The following is a 15,987-nucleotide window of genomic DNA, read 5'->3' as shown; positions in this document are numbered from 1 at the left end:
CAGGGACACAGTCTTCATGATTTACACCATTAATCTGACTTCATTCTCTAGAGAAGACTCCTGAAAAGCAGTAAAGTGCCCTAGGAATACTCAATTTCTTAAACTTAACTGGAATAAAATCTGATTCAGCATGCCTTTTTCTTATAAAATTAAGCGTTTTCTGCTTTTTGTAATCAAAAGCATGGAATTCTAATGAATCAAATTCTCAAAATATGATTTAAGTTACGATCAATAAAGAATTTGAGGAAACTGATTTCTTTTTTTCAAGCCTTTTCAACGTTTTCACCATTGGTAATGTTTCTTGAGCAGCAAATCGTCATGATTTCTGAAGGATCATGTGACACTGAAGGATGGTGTAATGACGCTGAAAATTCAGCTTTGATCACAGGGATAAATTACATTTTTAAATGTATTACAATAAAAAAACAGTATCATATCAGATCGTATAATGCAGCTTTGGCAAGCAATAAAAAAATTAAAAAATCTTTATTACATATATTTTCAATATTTAAAACTGTAGCCCATGCATTTTTCTCTTTTCAGTTGCAACTAATTATTCGCGTTCGAGTCAACATAAGAGCGAACGAGTGCGTCTGATCTAACTAATGTTCAAAAATAAATACAGGCACTGTGACCCATCCGTACTGTAATACTGTGGTAAAATGTTTCTCACATCGCCAAGAAACTGTGATTTTAGGTAGGCAGAAGGGCTGAAACGAAAGCAGAAAGCGGTGTGGTCTTCAACAAATCCTTAACCAACACAAACACACGTTCACACACGGAGGACTGAACCCGAAACACTACATGGGAGTTCATTTCCGAGAACGAAACCAGAGACTCCCTGAAGACTTCTTGGCCAGGGAAGAGTCACATCGCTGTCTTTGGGTGGGATAAACTGTGTCGTCTGTGTTCTGTGGTGATAGATTACAGATGAGTATCGACTGAGTCAGTGCTTACTCCAAAGCGGTTAGCGGTTTGTAACACATTCATCCCATTAGCAGCGAGTACTGTGTGCTCAGGCGAGACCGATCTAGTATTGTGTGTCACAAATTGGCCAACCGATGCGAGAAACGCAGAGCAATATTTCTATGCAATTGAAGTGAATTACCACAATGGCAGAGTTTCGCCGGGAGCCAATGGGAGTTGTTGGCAGGGAGTTGAGGGAGGAGCCTGCGTTGAACTCCTCCGAGCTGAGGTTGTCTGAACCGTCGCTCAAACCGCTGCTGATGGAGCTGCTTTCATCCCAACTGCAAAAAAAACACGAGAAATACCATCACGGCACTGATTCGGGTCATAACTAGGTCGTGATAAATTATTAATTGGTTATGCAAAGCAGGCGAATGAATAATGAATTGCTATAACGGAAAATATCTCAGAAAACATAGTAAAAACAAAATGCACTAAATTGATCTGCTCTAGCAGAACACACAGCAGTCAATCCGGACTATTTACGAGAACTAAAGTGCAAAAATAAGTCATTATGATAATGATAACACCACAAGTGTGCATGTACGCATATAATTGAGCCTTTAGTATTTAACTAATTAGTATTCCACAGCTCTGGCCCACACTGATGATCAACAGAGGTCATTTAGATGGAGGTCTTAAAGGTACAGCGGCAAAATAAAGAATGAAAAATAGCCGTGCAATCTAATGTATTGCAGTTTATCTTGACTACCCTTATAAGTGGCCTTTCAGGAAAAATAACGCTACGGATGAATTATTAACAAGACAAATCTGATTCAGGATGTTCTTATACATTTCAATAAATCACATTTAAATGCACATCAATAGGTTAAGCAGAATTTGGTCATATTCTGATTACAATATGTTTGCATCACAACTAAATCAAGACAATGTTTTAGTTTTTAAAAATCAGAATAAGACAGCTGGTATATTACAGTATTAATCTGACTTCTAATCGCAATAACCGGAATATTCATTTTTATCTGTGGAAATTTTTAAGTTACCAAGTTTTTAAAAGACATGCAGTAACACATTTTTTAAAAGAGGACAGGTTGTTTTTGAACTAAAAATAAAATTAAAATAAAGCACAGCATAAAATAAAATTTAAATAAAGCACAGTAAAAATAAAGGATTAACAATGCAGATTCATTTTTACAGTCTTCTTTGGTCATATTTACCAAAAGTGCTAATATTTTTGGCCATGACTGTAGGCCTGAATCTGAATATAATGCGCTTGCACACATTATCAGTGACACCACCTGCTACGAGAACACAATGATGATGATTTTTACTTTCTACAGCAGGATTTCGAAGCAATTTTCAATGTTTTTTTTTCTTACAAAAACCTAATTAAAGATTCTGATCCTGCTGTGTCAGGATCCTTAAAAAGCAAATGCTCCAGGACGGAAGGTGACTTTGAGATAAGAGCACATCTTGTCGCACAAGACCTGATAAACCCTGAGAAAGTGATAAGGCCATCCTCACATCACTGAAAAAAAGACAGCCGCTACCTTTCAAATCAGAAGCGACCATTGATAAACTTGTTGAGCCACAAAGAAACCTGACCGGTTCCTAGCAGATAAAATGTGTGTTGTGTAACTCTTATCAGATACACAGTCACGGGAGTTCCTCATCTTTTTGAGGCTGTCTGCTCAGCTGTGGAGACCTGTTCACCCATAACAGCTGACTTCGGGAACGCATTCTGCAAAGTTGCTTTGGATTCACTGCTGATCCCGTCAGATGTTTTGAATTTTATGGAAAGACATGTGGCCCCATCAAACAGTTTAATGCGGTTTAACTGTAGTGCTGCATGCATTTACAAAGCCTCATGCAGAAAAAGATTTTTTTTATTGATATTACATGAAACGCATACAAAGCAAAAGCGGAACGAAACCACTAAATAAAAGCAACGCGAAACAAAACCAACAAAAACAACAACAAATCACAAAACAAATCACAAAAACCTAGGAGGCGAAGCAAAAAGTAAAACAACGAAAACAAATGAAAGCGAAGCACAAAATACACAAAAATAAAACAAAGTAGAGCAAACAAAAAAAACGAACGAACAAACCAAAACACAACGGTAAATTAAGTTAAACAAAAAAGTCTAATTATCCCATATAATCCTTTAGTTCCATAAACAATAGCGTTGAGACACCACTCTAGCCTTTGAACCTCGTCCACAAAGCACAATAGTTTCCACGCTTTCCCTCTGTTTCCCTCCAGTCTCTATTTTCCAGATGCTTCAAATTCCTCAGATGTCCAGTTGACACCTAAATACTGGATTAAGTAGCAGCGCATTGTGAGGAGTCTGTCATTATAAGATATCTAAGCGCATTCAGCTGTTTTGCGAGACGGCCAGCCCAGAGGTAAAACACTGACGGTCTCTTTATGAGCGATAATGATCGGGGTTCACGTTTCAGGGCCGTTTGGAGCACCTCGAGCGTCAAACTTCTGCGATTACGCTCAAAATCCTCATCTACGGACCTGAAATGAGAGCGCTCCACCGACGGGTTTAAAGGATGTTTACCTCCGCAGCTGGGAATATCTGTGAGAGGCGTCTCATTTGACAGCTGTTTTTTTATTCTTTGATGCCTTGCGAGCGTGCCATATGTGCTACTTAAAAAAGCTACCGTCTTTCTTCGGGCCTGAGAACCCAGATACGTGTCAGCTGAATCACAAGCAACATCTCGTCCGTTTGATCTTGATTTATTTCTGAAAGCGTCACTTTAAGCGCGCAACATGACAAGCAGAGCCTCCCTGCAAAATGTGTGCCGCGGGTGATGTGGAAAAGGAGGACGAGGACACCTTGAATACCTCGTCTTTGCCTACAGCGTCCCACAGACACAGGCCTCGCTTCAAAGGCATGCCACAGACACCACGCAGTTTCCGATAAACCTGGACCAAAACTGTGCGTTTGATGTTGTTCTGTGGAAGGAATAAAATGCAGATAAGCACAGCAACCTTTTGGAGATGCTGCGCTCCCTTGACCGGCCCTATTCAGAGTCAGCGGATGTGAATTTGGGATTTTTTTTTTTTTTTTTTTTTTTATCAGATGGACTTCATAGGGTTTTAGTTCTGGTGGGAAAAAAAAAGATAATGAGCAGCAGAATCTCAGCAAGATTAGGCTTAACCAGCACCAACAAATACTGTACCATAACACTCTGTGACCTCAGATTAAAGGATTATAAAAAGGCTACGGGAAGCAAGGGCTTTATATTAAGCTTTAAAAATAACATAAAGCAAACTTATTTCACTTTCATGATATGATGCATTTTTGATATATGAAACTATATATTTTGTTACACTGGTCAGGTGTTGCACCTTGGACTCAAAACTAGATTACATGCATGAGCAGCAGAGCTCAAGGCGTCTTACCACGAGCTGCCCTGCAGCTCCTACTTTAACTTAAGAGCCACATTAAATCAGCTTCTATAGCAAACAAATAAAAGGTGCATTCCGCGCATTTTATGGAAGAAAACAAAAGCAGGGAGAAATGTGTGCGTGCATCTTTCTGAAGGCTATATAAAAAAAAGAAGACAGCTTAACAGACAGACACCACTGAGCTAATTACGCTAGTGCTGTTAGAGCCATCTTTCTCCAACTGAAGCACACTCCTCTCTATCTGTCCTCCCTTCCCGAAAAAGGGCTCTCGAAAAACACAGTAACATTGTGTCAAGGCTGCACCGTAATTGCTGCCCGAGCCCTGCCAGAAAACAAAAAAAAAAAAAAAAAAAAACGATTTAAAGACAAAGTGTCCTCCTACCCATCCCCTCCACCCTAAAGCAAACATTTACTTTAATTGCATGGATGCAAGGCAAGCAGATAACAGCAACAGTGCATTTCTAAAGAAGGCATCCGCTATCCAAGTACTGTCTGAGGTTTTTTTCAGGGTGGTAAGAATGAGTTTTCTCATTACGTCGGCCTATATCAAACACAAAAAGTACACTAGACCAACATTAATAAGCACAAAAAAACACTAGACTAACATAAATAGAAATTAACAGTCCATACTTGATGTTTTTCTGTGGTGTTCCTCAGGGTCCTATCTTGGGTCCGCTCTTTTTTTTTTAATTACACAAAATTCTAATCCTGGAAGTAATTGATTAATCCGAAATATTGGAAATTATCTCTAAACAGTTACCCCTGACTTAAATCTAGTCATTATAAAAAATATTTACATATTTTGTTTCATATAAATGCAACTAATATTAATATTTTTTCCACCAAGGTGTCAAGATGTATATGAAATATTACTGAATTATTTTTGCTCCACATTTCTTTCATTTCATGCACATACTAAACAGCAACTGCATGCCGCCAGTAGCATATGGCCTTTATCTTCAACACATACAGAAGTATATATCGATTGCCTAGATGTTCTGCATATTCCGTGCTCTGCCCATCCCAATTTGCCCAGCTTAGCAAAATACTGGAATGCCAAATGACAGGTGGCAGATCCTCTTTCATCAGCACCAACTGGTCACACACACAATCCACAGAGGGAGTGACAGCTCAGAGCGAAAACGACATGCGTGTCCAACACTAAAACCCACCATAAGAGCGCTCTTTATCAATCATCTAGACTCGCACAAAACCAAAAGGACACGAGGGGCTATAACCACAAATGAAAGTGTGTTCAAACGGATTTTAAAATGGATTGCTATTGCGTGAGATGCGCCGTTGTTAAATAAATGCTACAGTCGTCCCCTCAGGCAAGAACAAAGACACGGCTAAAGCCAACATATACCGCCAAACTTGGCTCAGGTGAACTGTAGACTTGGCTGCCCATCAAGAATTTTTTTTTTCATTAAGATAGCAATCTGTATAGCAGAGAGTGTAAAATATCTATATAGATTTACAATGTGCAACTGCATGATTTCTATATAAATAAATTGATAGTTTAACAAAAAAAAACACTTTATGACTGGGGTATGCCACGCTATCACTAAATATTTTATACATAATTATTAATTATTATTTTTATGCATGCAGCTTTTTTGATCTCATAATATTTCACAGACGCCACAATCAATACTTGCACCTTCAAAAGTGTCATGCATCAGCTTCTCAAGTAATACTGTTCATGCTTTTTTTATCCGCGTCAAAGCTGCTATCAGTCACCTGCGCTTTTGTTCGTAATCTCCCTGTGCAACATCCCATTTATTTCAACCCTCATTAAAGTGATCTTGAATTTAATAAGCATTCTGATTGTCGTTTGTCTACTGCAGCAGGTACATTTAATGTGTGCGTGAAGTGTTGAAGAGTGGGCGGAGAAATGGCTGCGACTGGCGGCACAGATGGTCCACAATACGGGGTGCGGGACCACCTAACCAGCTAAGCTTTGGAGAACAGATTGGCCTGACAACACTGGACCAAGACAGCTTATCAAAGACATCCTGCTTATGAAAGACGCACGCATTATAATTCAGTTTTGACAACATCGATAACGTTTCTGCAAAGCTTAACATGTTCAAACGGGCTTGACGGTTAAATTGATGGATCGCTGGATGACCTTTAAATGACGCAGACACCTTATTCATATTCTGTTGTATGTTAAACATATGTAGAAGGGGTCACAGAGGGTCTCCGTCTGCCAAAAGCTGTCTGTGGCCCGACAGTGCTATTCTCACCGGGAACAGTCATTTATCTGATCGGCCAGCTTTGCGTGTGAAAACAGAAATGTATTTCCTCCGTGACATGTTTCCATAGCACGTATTAAAATGAAAAACAACATGATAGAATAACAGGCCTGGTTTCGCAAAACCTACCAAAGCAAATAAGACTTACAAAGGAGATTAGTGAGGATTATATATCAAGTTAGAGCAACTTCCCAATAATGACACTACATATTCCATCTGCGCAGATTATGACAGATGTGTGTAAGTTTTGAGAGGTGCTTGAACTGTTGAAAAGAGGGGGAGTTAATACGCGTAATCTCTCTGCGGATGCAGTGCTAGCTATGTTTTCTTTGAAAAAGAATTAGATGACAAAACTAGGTATTTTTAAAATGAACTACTTACTGCTTTGTCTGGATGAACAGCCAACTGGTCATTCTTAAGAAATCCTTGTATAATTTGGGTTGCATAGCAACCAACCAGACACCAACAAGAACTGTGTGTTCAAATAAATGAATAGAGGACTGGTATTCAACAAGTAAACAAATTTCACAAAACTTTAACATGATACTGAACAAATCATAGTATTTATTATATTAATCACTACTGGAAAACTGCACTGTATCTCCAAAGTTTGACTGGTAAAATCTGTAAATGTCTCTCCCCAAGGAGAGTGATATTTTATTTGATCAAAATATACAGTAAAAAACAAAACTTTGTAAAATACACTTAAAAATAAAGGTGCTTAAAAGGTTTTTTACAGCAGTGTTATAGAAGAACCATTTTCGGTTCTGCAAAGTGCCATTTAGTCAACGTTTCTTTAAAGAAATCTCTCTTTTTAACCTTTTTATAATCTGAAGAATCTTCTTTCACCACAAAGAACCCTTTGGAACCAGAAAGGTTCTTCAGATGTTAAAGGTTCTTTTTAGGACCATTCAAACGAGGTTCTTCTATGACAGGGATCCTGAGATCTTGCCCCGGAGGTCCAATGCACTTGTGAAATTTAGCTCTAAAGCTAATCAAACACATCAGAGCATGCTAATCAGTGTCTTCAGGGTCATTAGAAAATCACAGGTAGGTGAGTTTTATCAGGGTTGAAGCTAAACTCTGAAGTGCATCGGATTTGAGGAACTCTCTTCTATGGCATCAAAAAGCTCCTTTAACTCTTTCTATGGTACATGTAATTTTACATCTAAATGTAATTTATTCCTGAAATCAATCATCATACTTATTATATAATACTTCAAAATAATATAGCACTATAATTTACTGCACAAGAAACATTTCTTAGCATAAGTGCTGAAATAGTTTTGCTTGAAATGTTTGTGGAAACTGATTTTTTTATTCCAAGAAACACATTTTTAAAAAAAAAAAAAACATTCAAAATGTCTTTACTGTCATAAGCAATTTATTTAAGCAATTGAATGCAGATGCAGATAAACTCACTTCTGTCTAATGAGTTGCTGGATGTCCATTCTCATTCATTTCCAAATCTCATAAGTTATTATTTTAGACTAACTTCATCCATGTAATGTAATTTGTATCATCACTGCGATGCTGAGTTCCTCAGTGCCATAAACATGAGTCAATGAGGCCAAGCTGGACATCCTGGCCTACATCTTCTCACTGGATTTCCTGTAGGCCTCTACAGATTGTCCAGAGGGCTCCATTACTCAGTCTCCTGAACTCTGTAAAGCTGATGACAAAGTCTGTGAACTCAGATCACGTGAACCAGACTTTAGGTATTAAGCAACAGTTTGTACGGTGCAGAAAGCCAAGGAAAAAATCTAAATATTGAGCAAGCAGAACTCTGGAGACTCAATCCAGATTTACGGTCTGCAAGTAATTCATTAATGTCGTTCTGAAGCACGATCCAACCTGTAATCATTTTCTGCTTCTCCGTCTATAACATACTCTCTCCTCAAAGTGTGAATTTGGTGCTTAAGGGTTATCGAGATTAAGACTTGTTTTGATCTACAATTAATTGCTGATTGGGATTTTTGTGGCCATTTTCCCAGGCACAGATTAAGCTTAATGAAACTGCTCAGAGGGGATTCGCTATTGAAAATCCCTTGTGGTTTTGGACTAGGCTTAATCTGGGTCTTATAAACTAACTAAGCTATCGTATGGACGTCTTTCCGACCGTTAAAATTACTTTCGAATTAAGGCCATTCCTTAAATTTGAGCATCCTGACACACAAACTCACTTTATGTATATTTGCTTTAAAATATATAAAATATCTAATAGAAATGTCTATAAAAGACGCATATTAATGGTCAATTAATGACATGCTGGCAGAGCAGGGGGTGAAATGCCTAATAACACCCCAAACTTGACACTGTAAATTTGTACTCTTAAAAATAAAGGTTATGTACTGGAATCAGTGGTTATATTAAGATTTTTTACATTCACAGAACCTTTCCATTCCACAAGTGGTTCTTTATAGTGGAAAACTGTCCTTCAGATGATTAAAGTATCCCTATTATGGGTTATGAGAGGTTCATATTTTGGTTTTGGGAGTCCCCAACAACAGGCTGACATGCAAGCAAGGTCAAAAAACACGTTTATTTTCTTATAATTTGCATGTTTTTTTACCTTATTCGTTCAATGACTCCCAAAATCGGTCAATTTCATTTAAAGCAGTGTTTGAGAGCTTTTAACGCTCGAAAAGCGTTAAAAGCATCTTGTGGTAAAGAATGAGTTAGCATTTTCATTCAGACCAATGCAAAAAGAGCAACAAGTGGGTGGGCAATATGCTAATGTTTCACGTTGACATCAACATAAAACAGCTTGGGATTCGTTATAAAAACTTGTTCCGATGATTCAGAGCCGACTTGTTCTTTTGAGAGACAATATCTTCATACATGGCGCACTTTAGAACTTTAAATCTGGATGTTTTCATTCGTCATTTTCAAAAAGTCCATAATTGGGGCACTTTAAAATGCTCTTCAAACTAAGACAAAACGGTTATTTCAAGAAATGTTCATTGAAAGGTTCTTTGGGGAACCAAAACAGTTCTTCTACAGCATCAAAGCAAGAGTGCGGAAGGAACGTAGCAAGACGATGATTTGTCCTTCACTTCAGCAGCTTATTGTATTCCCCTTTCGGTATCAGAACACAACCTGAAGGAATCCAGGACATCTTAAACAATGAGCTCCATGACAAGTACATGTGCTTGGAGTTCAAGTTTCCCATGGCTCCGCTCCAGTGTTGTCGGTTGATTTAACGGACACACTCCCGTTTGAATTCAGGATGCTGAGGGAAATGTTTTGGTTTGAAAGTGGAGGACTGAGGTAGAGCGAATGAAGCGCGCTCCTCCCAGACCCTGGCCTAACTCATAGCAGCTGTGGCCACTGTTAAACCCAGCGTGGCCTCTTCCTTCTCCGTCTCCTTCCAGCTGCTGAAGACCAACTGCACACACTCCACCATAACAATACACAGGCACGGATTCAACTAATCCTCCTGTACCCCGCCACGGCTGCTTGGGACACGAGGAAGCAGTGCTGCTTAGGTTAACAAGAATTATGAGCAGCAATGGTCGAAAAACTGACTGCTGACTTCGGAATAATAAATGTCAGTTGAATGTTTCACAGAGGTTACTAGAGTCTCGTGATTTCACATTTGCCAAGTTCCTCATTCTTCATTCCAAATGCATGAAAATGACACATTCTTGACTAGTATAATGGACTGTTTGATTGTACCGGTTATATACGTAGGTTTTAAGGTCAACAGTACAGGTTTATATAGCAGTGGCTGATATCAACCGTAATATAAAGAAACGCCAACTGAAAATAAATTGATTTTATATTATTTTTACTCAAAATTACTTTTGAAAATCAGTATTTTCAGTTTATCAGACAAAAAAAAATGTAATCCTGAACTTAAAATGGCCAAAACCTTTATTGTTGTGAACTATAATCTTAACACTTTTTCAAATACATGATGTTCTTTCTATTTTCAATTTTTCTCCATTTCTCCTTTTACAAATCCTCCATAATCAGATGCCATGTCACAATGACAAACCGATAATCCGATCAAAACCCAAAAAGATGCCCAAATGTGAGATTTGTCGTTGCACCACAAATGACTGCAAAAGACTGTCAGAGCAATATCCAAAACAGGATATAGTGGGTGCTCTTCTCTTCCTGATGTTGGAGCTGATCCGACCAGCATGTTGTTTGCAACAATAGCAAACAGTACAAAAGCTTCCCAGTACCTTTATTTGCTTTAATAGAGTAGAACACCCCCTCCACCCCCTGTAGCTACAAACAGTTCACTGCAGGAAGCTCATCCCTGACAGCAGTAAAACTCAACGGCTCGAGAACACAGCCTGGTTTAAGCACGGTTAAATGACTCAAACCCAGAACCCGCAAAGCCAGTTTGTGTCAAACAGGTTTGGTTTGATTGACAGGTCCAGACCAAGCAAAACTCCCAGAGAGTGACTTATAGAGCAGCTAATCTCTTTACTCTGGCATAACAAACTGTGCTTTGCATAGCACAAAAATAACCAGTCATAACAGAACCAATGACTCTCATTCCTTTATAAATGACACGATCTGCCAGCTGCCCGACAGTGTATCACCTTCTGGCAGTACCGTTGTTTGAGTTTAAACTGCCCAACAACTTAAACAAACAGATAAAGGGACTCGCTCGTGATATAATTGATAAGGCCGACAGTTGAGAAACTGGTCTTTGTCAAAGACACAAAGCAAACTTTTGCACTCAATTAATGGCTAAACGCACCTAGCAGCAACGGCTTGATCTCTTTGTTCCTAATGACTTTACATAAGGGGTCGATTTAAGGGGTCAGTCATCCAGAAAGAGCAAAAACAAGGCTGTGCATTTCAAGGTCAAAATCAATAAGGACAGCGGGGAAAGAGGGGGCACGTCTGTTAGTATCATGGGGAGAGGTCAGGTTTTAAGTTAGTTAAGAGCTCCTCAGATCATCGCAGAAACTGGGTTTTAATAAGAGGTGGAGATAGGGTCAAAAAAGTCATGTTGGTTTAGTTAATGAATGCTTTTTAAAATGCAAGCTCCTTTCTTGTGGTCTGATGTGTGAGACTGAATGGAAGGCAGAAAACTAAGGACATTATTGAACAGGGCACCGTGGCTAATTTTGAGATGATCAGAAATTGAATTGTCGGATCAACAGAAATCCGAAAGAAAGCAAATTTTAATTTTAAAATGATATTTTTTTATTATTTCAAATTATTGTTTGATAATATACTTTGGTAATATATTGTTAGTAAAAAAATGTAATACAGAGGAAACCGTGTGGGTATGCCATGTACATATAAATTTCTTATTGAGAGTTTACTAAAGAGTAAATATTGTATATATCGCAAATGTTGCAACATATATATTACAAACATACACACACATATAGATAGATAGATAGATAGATAGATAGAGAGATAGAGAGATAGAGAGAGATAGATCCATTGTGACAATTTACCCCATGCAGTGTGACAAAATGTGTTTAATATTTAATTTTCATTTAATTTTTAACAGACAGGATTTCAAGGTAATTGACTGTAACTAAATTGTGTTTAAAAAAAATAAAACCCACCCTTGGAAACGTGACAAATAGCCCCGGTGTTACATACACTAACATGCAGATGTACAGTAGATGTACAGTAGAATCACAGATGCTGCGCAAGTCTATTATTTATTGGAAAAGCCATCAATCCACCGCTAATTATCAGCCTACTAATTATCATTCCCTTCGTCAAAAAAAGATGCTCTACTGTTTAAATGACAGGGGACACGCCCCCTTTCGAATCTATTCAAAAAGAAGGCTAGAACGCATCTATAACGTTCCGACAGACCGCTCCCGAGGTATCGAGACGCAGCCACTATACGGTTAACGTAAATGTGGAGCACTGGCTCAGCACCCCACTCGCATCCCCTTATGTAGGTCAGATAGGAATTCAGCCCACGTTACAGCCCACTGTATATAACGAAACACGGTGAAACAAGCGCGGTGAACGTCCTCATCAGCGAATAAACGTGCGCTTCGGGCAATCCGCTAACAGTCATCAAACAATAGGAGAATACTTCCTCCTGACGCGAGATATCCGCCTGTTACCCCCCTCCGCAATGCACCGATACACACCTCCATTCATTCACATTCAACGCCTCTGCCTGCGACACTCACAGAGCGGCGGTGACACGCAACTATTCAGCACTTTTAACACAACTCGCGGACACAAAGACGCGCGAGGCTCTCACGCACCGTGCGCGTGAAAGCGTTTGAAGACCAAACCCGCGAGAGCTGCCAGGTAACGAATCGGGCTGCAAATCAAATTGAACCGACGCTAAATGAAATTGGCTGCGAGGGTTTATTTGGAAGCAGAGCTTGCGGCATAACAGGTATCTCCGTATCGGTTTGAAAGTGCACTGACACGGCATCAACTCTTAACAATCAATGAAGAAATCGCGTGGAGGTTCGGATTCGTGTGCACCCAGCTTTACCTTGAGAGATGATAGTGCATCGTCCGCCCTGCTCTCTGACCCTGAAGCTGCAGCATTTTCCCGTTGAGAACACGCCCGCTCATTATGCCTCTCTTCGCTTTGTTACTCGCATACTACACGCAGTAGAACATCCCGCGGTCGCTTTCTGTGGCTCTTCGGAGGTTTGAATGAGAAGCGGCTCACTGCGCAGGGCTCACGGCTCACACTGAGATAGAGATAGAGTGTGTGAGAGAGAGAGAGGGGAGGAGAGGAATGGAAACACCCCCAAATGTCCACCCCCTTCCCTTCCCTTCTCTTGTCTGTCTCTCCTCAGCGCAGCCAGCTGCGAGTCTCTCTCTCTCTCTCAGACTCAATCAGCAAAGCGCTAATGCCAGATAGCATTACTGTGCGAAGCATCCTTCAGGTCCTCAGAGGTTTCACTGTACAAATTTGATTTACTTGGAAACAAATGACCTGGTTCTGTGCAGGTCTGAAATACCATTTAATAGGAGCGAGTCGAATGTATTTAATATGACTGAATTAACTTAATTCATTGATATGACCGAATCAAATGAATTTGACTGAATAAACTGAAAACTTTTCCCAGTTTTAACACCGGTGACACTGGCTAATGGCCTCAGGGTTTATGGTGATTTTACGAGGAAGTACTTGTGACAAAATTAATAGTTTAGGAAGTGCATACTAACAATGTTTAAGCTGCACTACTTCTCCAAAAACGTACTGGAATCTTTCGCAGTGGACATAACAGGTATGAGGACAATTCAGTTCTCAACGTCTTTAGGACAACGAACAGCTGTATGAAAAATGATTAAAATTAAATTCGTTTGAGTAAAATGCCTCCATGATGTTTTTGGTTCAAGGCAAAATTATTTACAATAAAATCATCACATCCTGATTTGCAAATCTCTTCCGTTTTATACAGCTTCCTCTAAGTTGGTGTAAATAAAGGCCCAGGACATGAAGAGTACACACAAATGAAAAAAACAACATTAGTTTCCATAATATTGTCAATGAAGGTTGGATTTAAAACGATTTCTCCCCCTTAACTTTATTAATAATGAATCAAAATTTCCATATCATTTATATTCCTACACAGATTTTGGAAATCAGTCATTGAAAAATCTGATTATCAGTAGGATTTGTCTTTCAGTGTCAACAGTGCTGCTATAAAACCTGACTCCTCCTTTATAAACCAGTCGAATCACTTAAGCTGTCATATCCTGCCAGCAATTTAAATACTTTAAAACGTCTAAACTACTTGCAGCAGGCTTAACAGTAAAAAAGATAACAGCAGAGAGAGCGTCATTTCTCTGAACATGAACAAACTACACAGAGGACGCGGTGAAAAGAAACTCTTCTTCTGCATAGTCAATTGACTGCTTTTCTAAATGAACAGTCTGCTCCAAGAAAGCCAAGACTCTGTTGGAACCAGTGAGACGATAGCATGAATAAACCTTTAAGAACAGAGGACAGGCCAGAGAGAAAGGGACAAAGAGGGTCTTCTTCCATTGCACACATGCACACACATAAAGCAGACTCGCACATCCCAAGCATCAAGCAGTCAACACATCGCTGATGGCCCTGATGTTGTTTAGCGCCTAGCCAGGTGTGTGTGTGTGTGTGTGTGCGTCTCTTTTAAGGATGTGACAGACATGCATGATTGGACCTCTGGCAGCGTGCACAAAGACAGCAACTGCAGGTGTGCCAGTCTCATGCCCGCGGTGTTGCCTGGCACCAGGAGACGACAGGGAGAAAGGGCAAGAAACAAAAGAGACACTAATAAGCAAAGAGTCCCGTATAATGAATGATTTCCCTCCCCTGCCTCTCTGATCTCCCTCTGAGACTGCTGCAAGCAAGTCGTTGCAGTTTTATTGCACCCAGTAAATGTTTGTGGAGAGCTGTGTGTCTGGTTTTAGCAATTACGGCTGACCTGAGTAACTGATGAAGTTGCGTAATTCCAATAAACACCAATATGTAAATGTACCAGTTTGTTTCTTGGCACCAAACACTGTACTTTGAGGTGAAGTGGGTAACTCTGACTAAGCAAAAAGCATCACTATGACTAGCTATTGCTCATACTTGGCAATAGAAATTTCAACAAGTCCCTAATAAGTATCAAACTGTGTTGTCCCAGACATTTGGACATGAATGATATCTCAAACTGTGCTCTTTCATGAGAAGTGTGCTTTTATATTTCTAAGGAATCTGACTAAGTTGTCCCACACATCTGGACATGAATGTGATCTCAAATTTTGCTGTTGCTTGTTTTTTTCTATATCTAAGTAGTCAGACCATAGTGTTGTTGGTTTTTGGGGATTAAAAAGTACAAAATTATATTCAGAGCACATTTGGAGCAAGGGCACCTACATCGGAGGGGTATTAACATTTCTGGAGGTGGAGAGGCTAAAGGACTTTGAGTGAATCATCGTTTTTCTATGCACACTTTTTTTTTTATTTCACTTTCACAGTTGTGTTCAGAAAGGAGTAACTCAGTTAGGAAGCAAGGCTCACAAATGCCCCCCATGGCACCAGCCTTGGTTACATTGAAGGTGGGCCCTAATATCACCACCTTATACCATATATGGGCACTTTGGACCAGTAAGAAACCACCTATGAAGCACCTAGCAACTACACAAAAACATCCTAGCTACATACTGAAAAAAACAGCCAGAACACGGCCATGCTAGAAACAACATGGCAACAAACCAAAAACCACACAGTTAAGAAAGTATAGGCACCCCAAACAGAATAATAGAGGCAGTTTTGCAAGGGCAATCATGACATTGTTCGCGGGGTCGTGAAGAATTTGTTGCATAACACAACATTTGTTTCAACAGCATGCCTTTGAAGGTGTTCTTAGTTTAGAAGTAGCACGCTTCTCATCTCTAACAGTCTTTCAATACCCCCTACTTCTCCCAGAATCTGTAC

General features: G+C 39.5%; 1 protein-coding gene across 1 annotated transcript in view; it reads right to left on the bottom strand.

Moving 5' to 3' along the window:
- Positions 1–15,987, bottom strand: part of nav1a (neuron navigator 1a) — a 109,254-nt gene that overhangs the window by 30,435 nt on the left and 62,832 nt on the right. The window contains 1 exon segment of the mRNA XM_043224092.1: positions 1,109–1,247. Within this exon segment, the coding sequence (XP_043080027.1) occupies positions 1,109–1,247 (139 nt within the window).

This window comes from Puntigrus tetrazona, chromosome 23 (assembly GCF_018831695.1).
Source record: "Puntigrus tetrazona isolate hp1 chromosome 23, ASM1883169v1, whole genome shotgun sequence".
Taxonomy (NCBI): Eukaryota; Metazoa; Chordata; class Actinopteri; order Cypriniformes; family Cyprinidae; genus Puntigrus; species Puntigrus tetrazona.
This window is presented reverse-complemented; position numbering and strand designations above follow the sequence as displayed.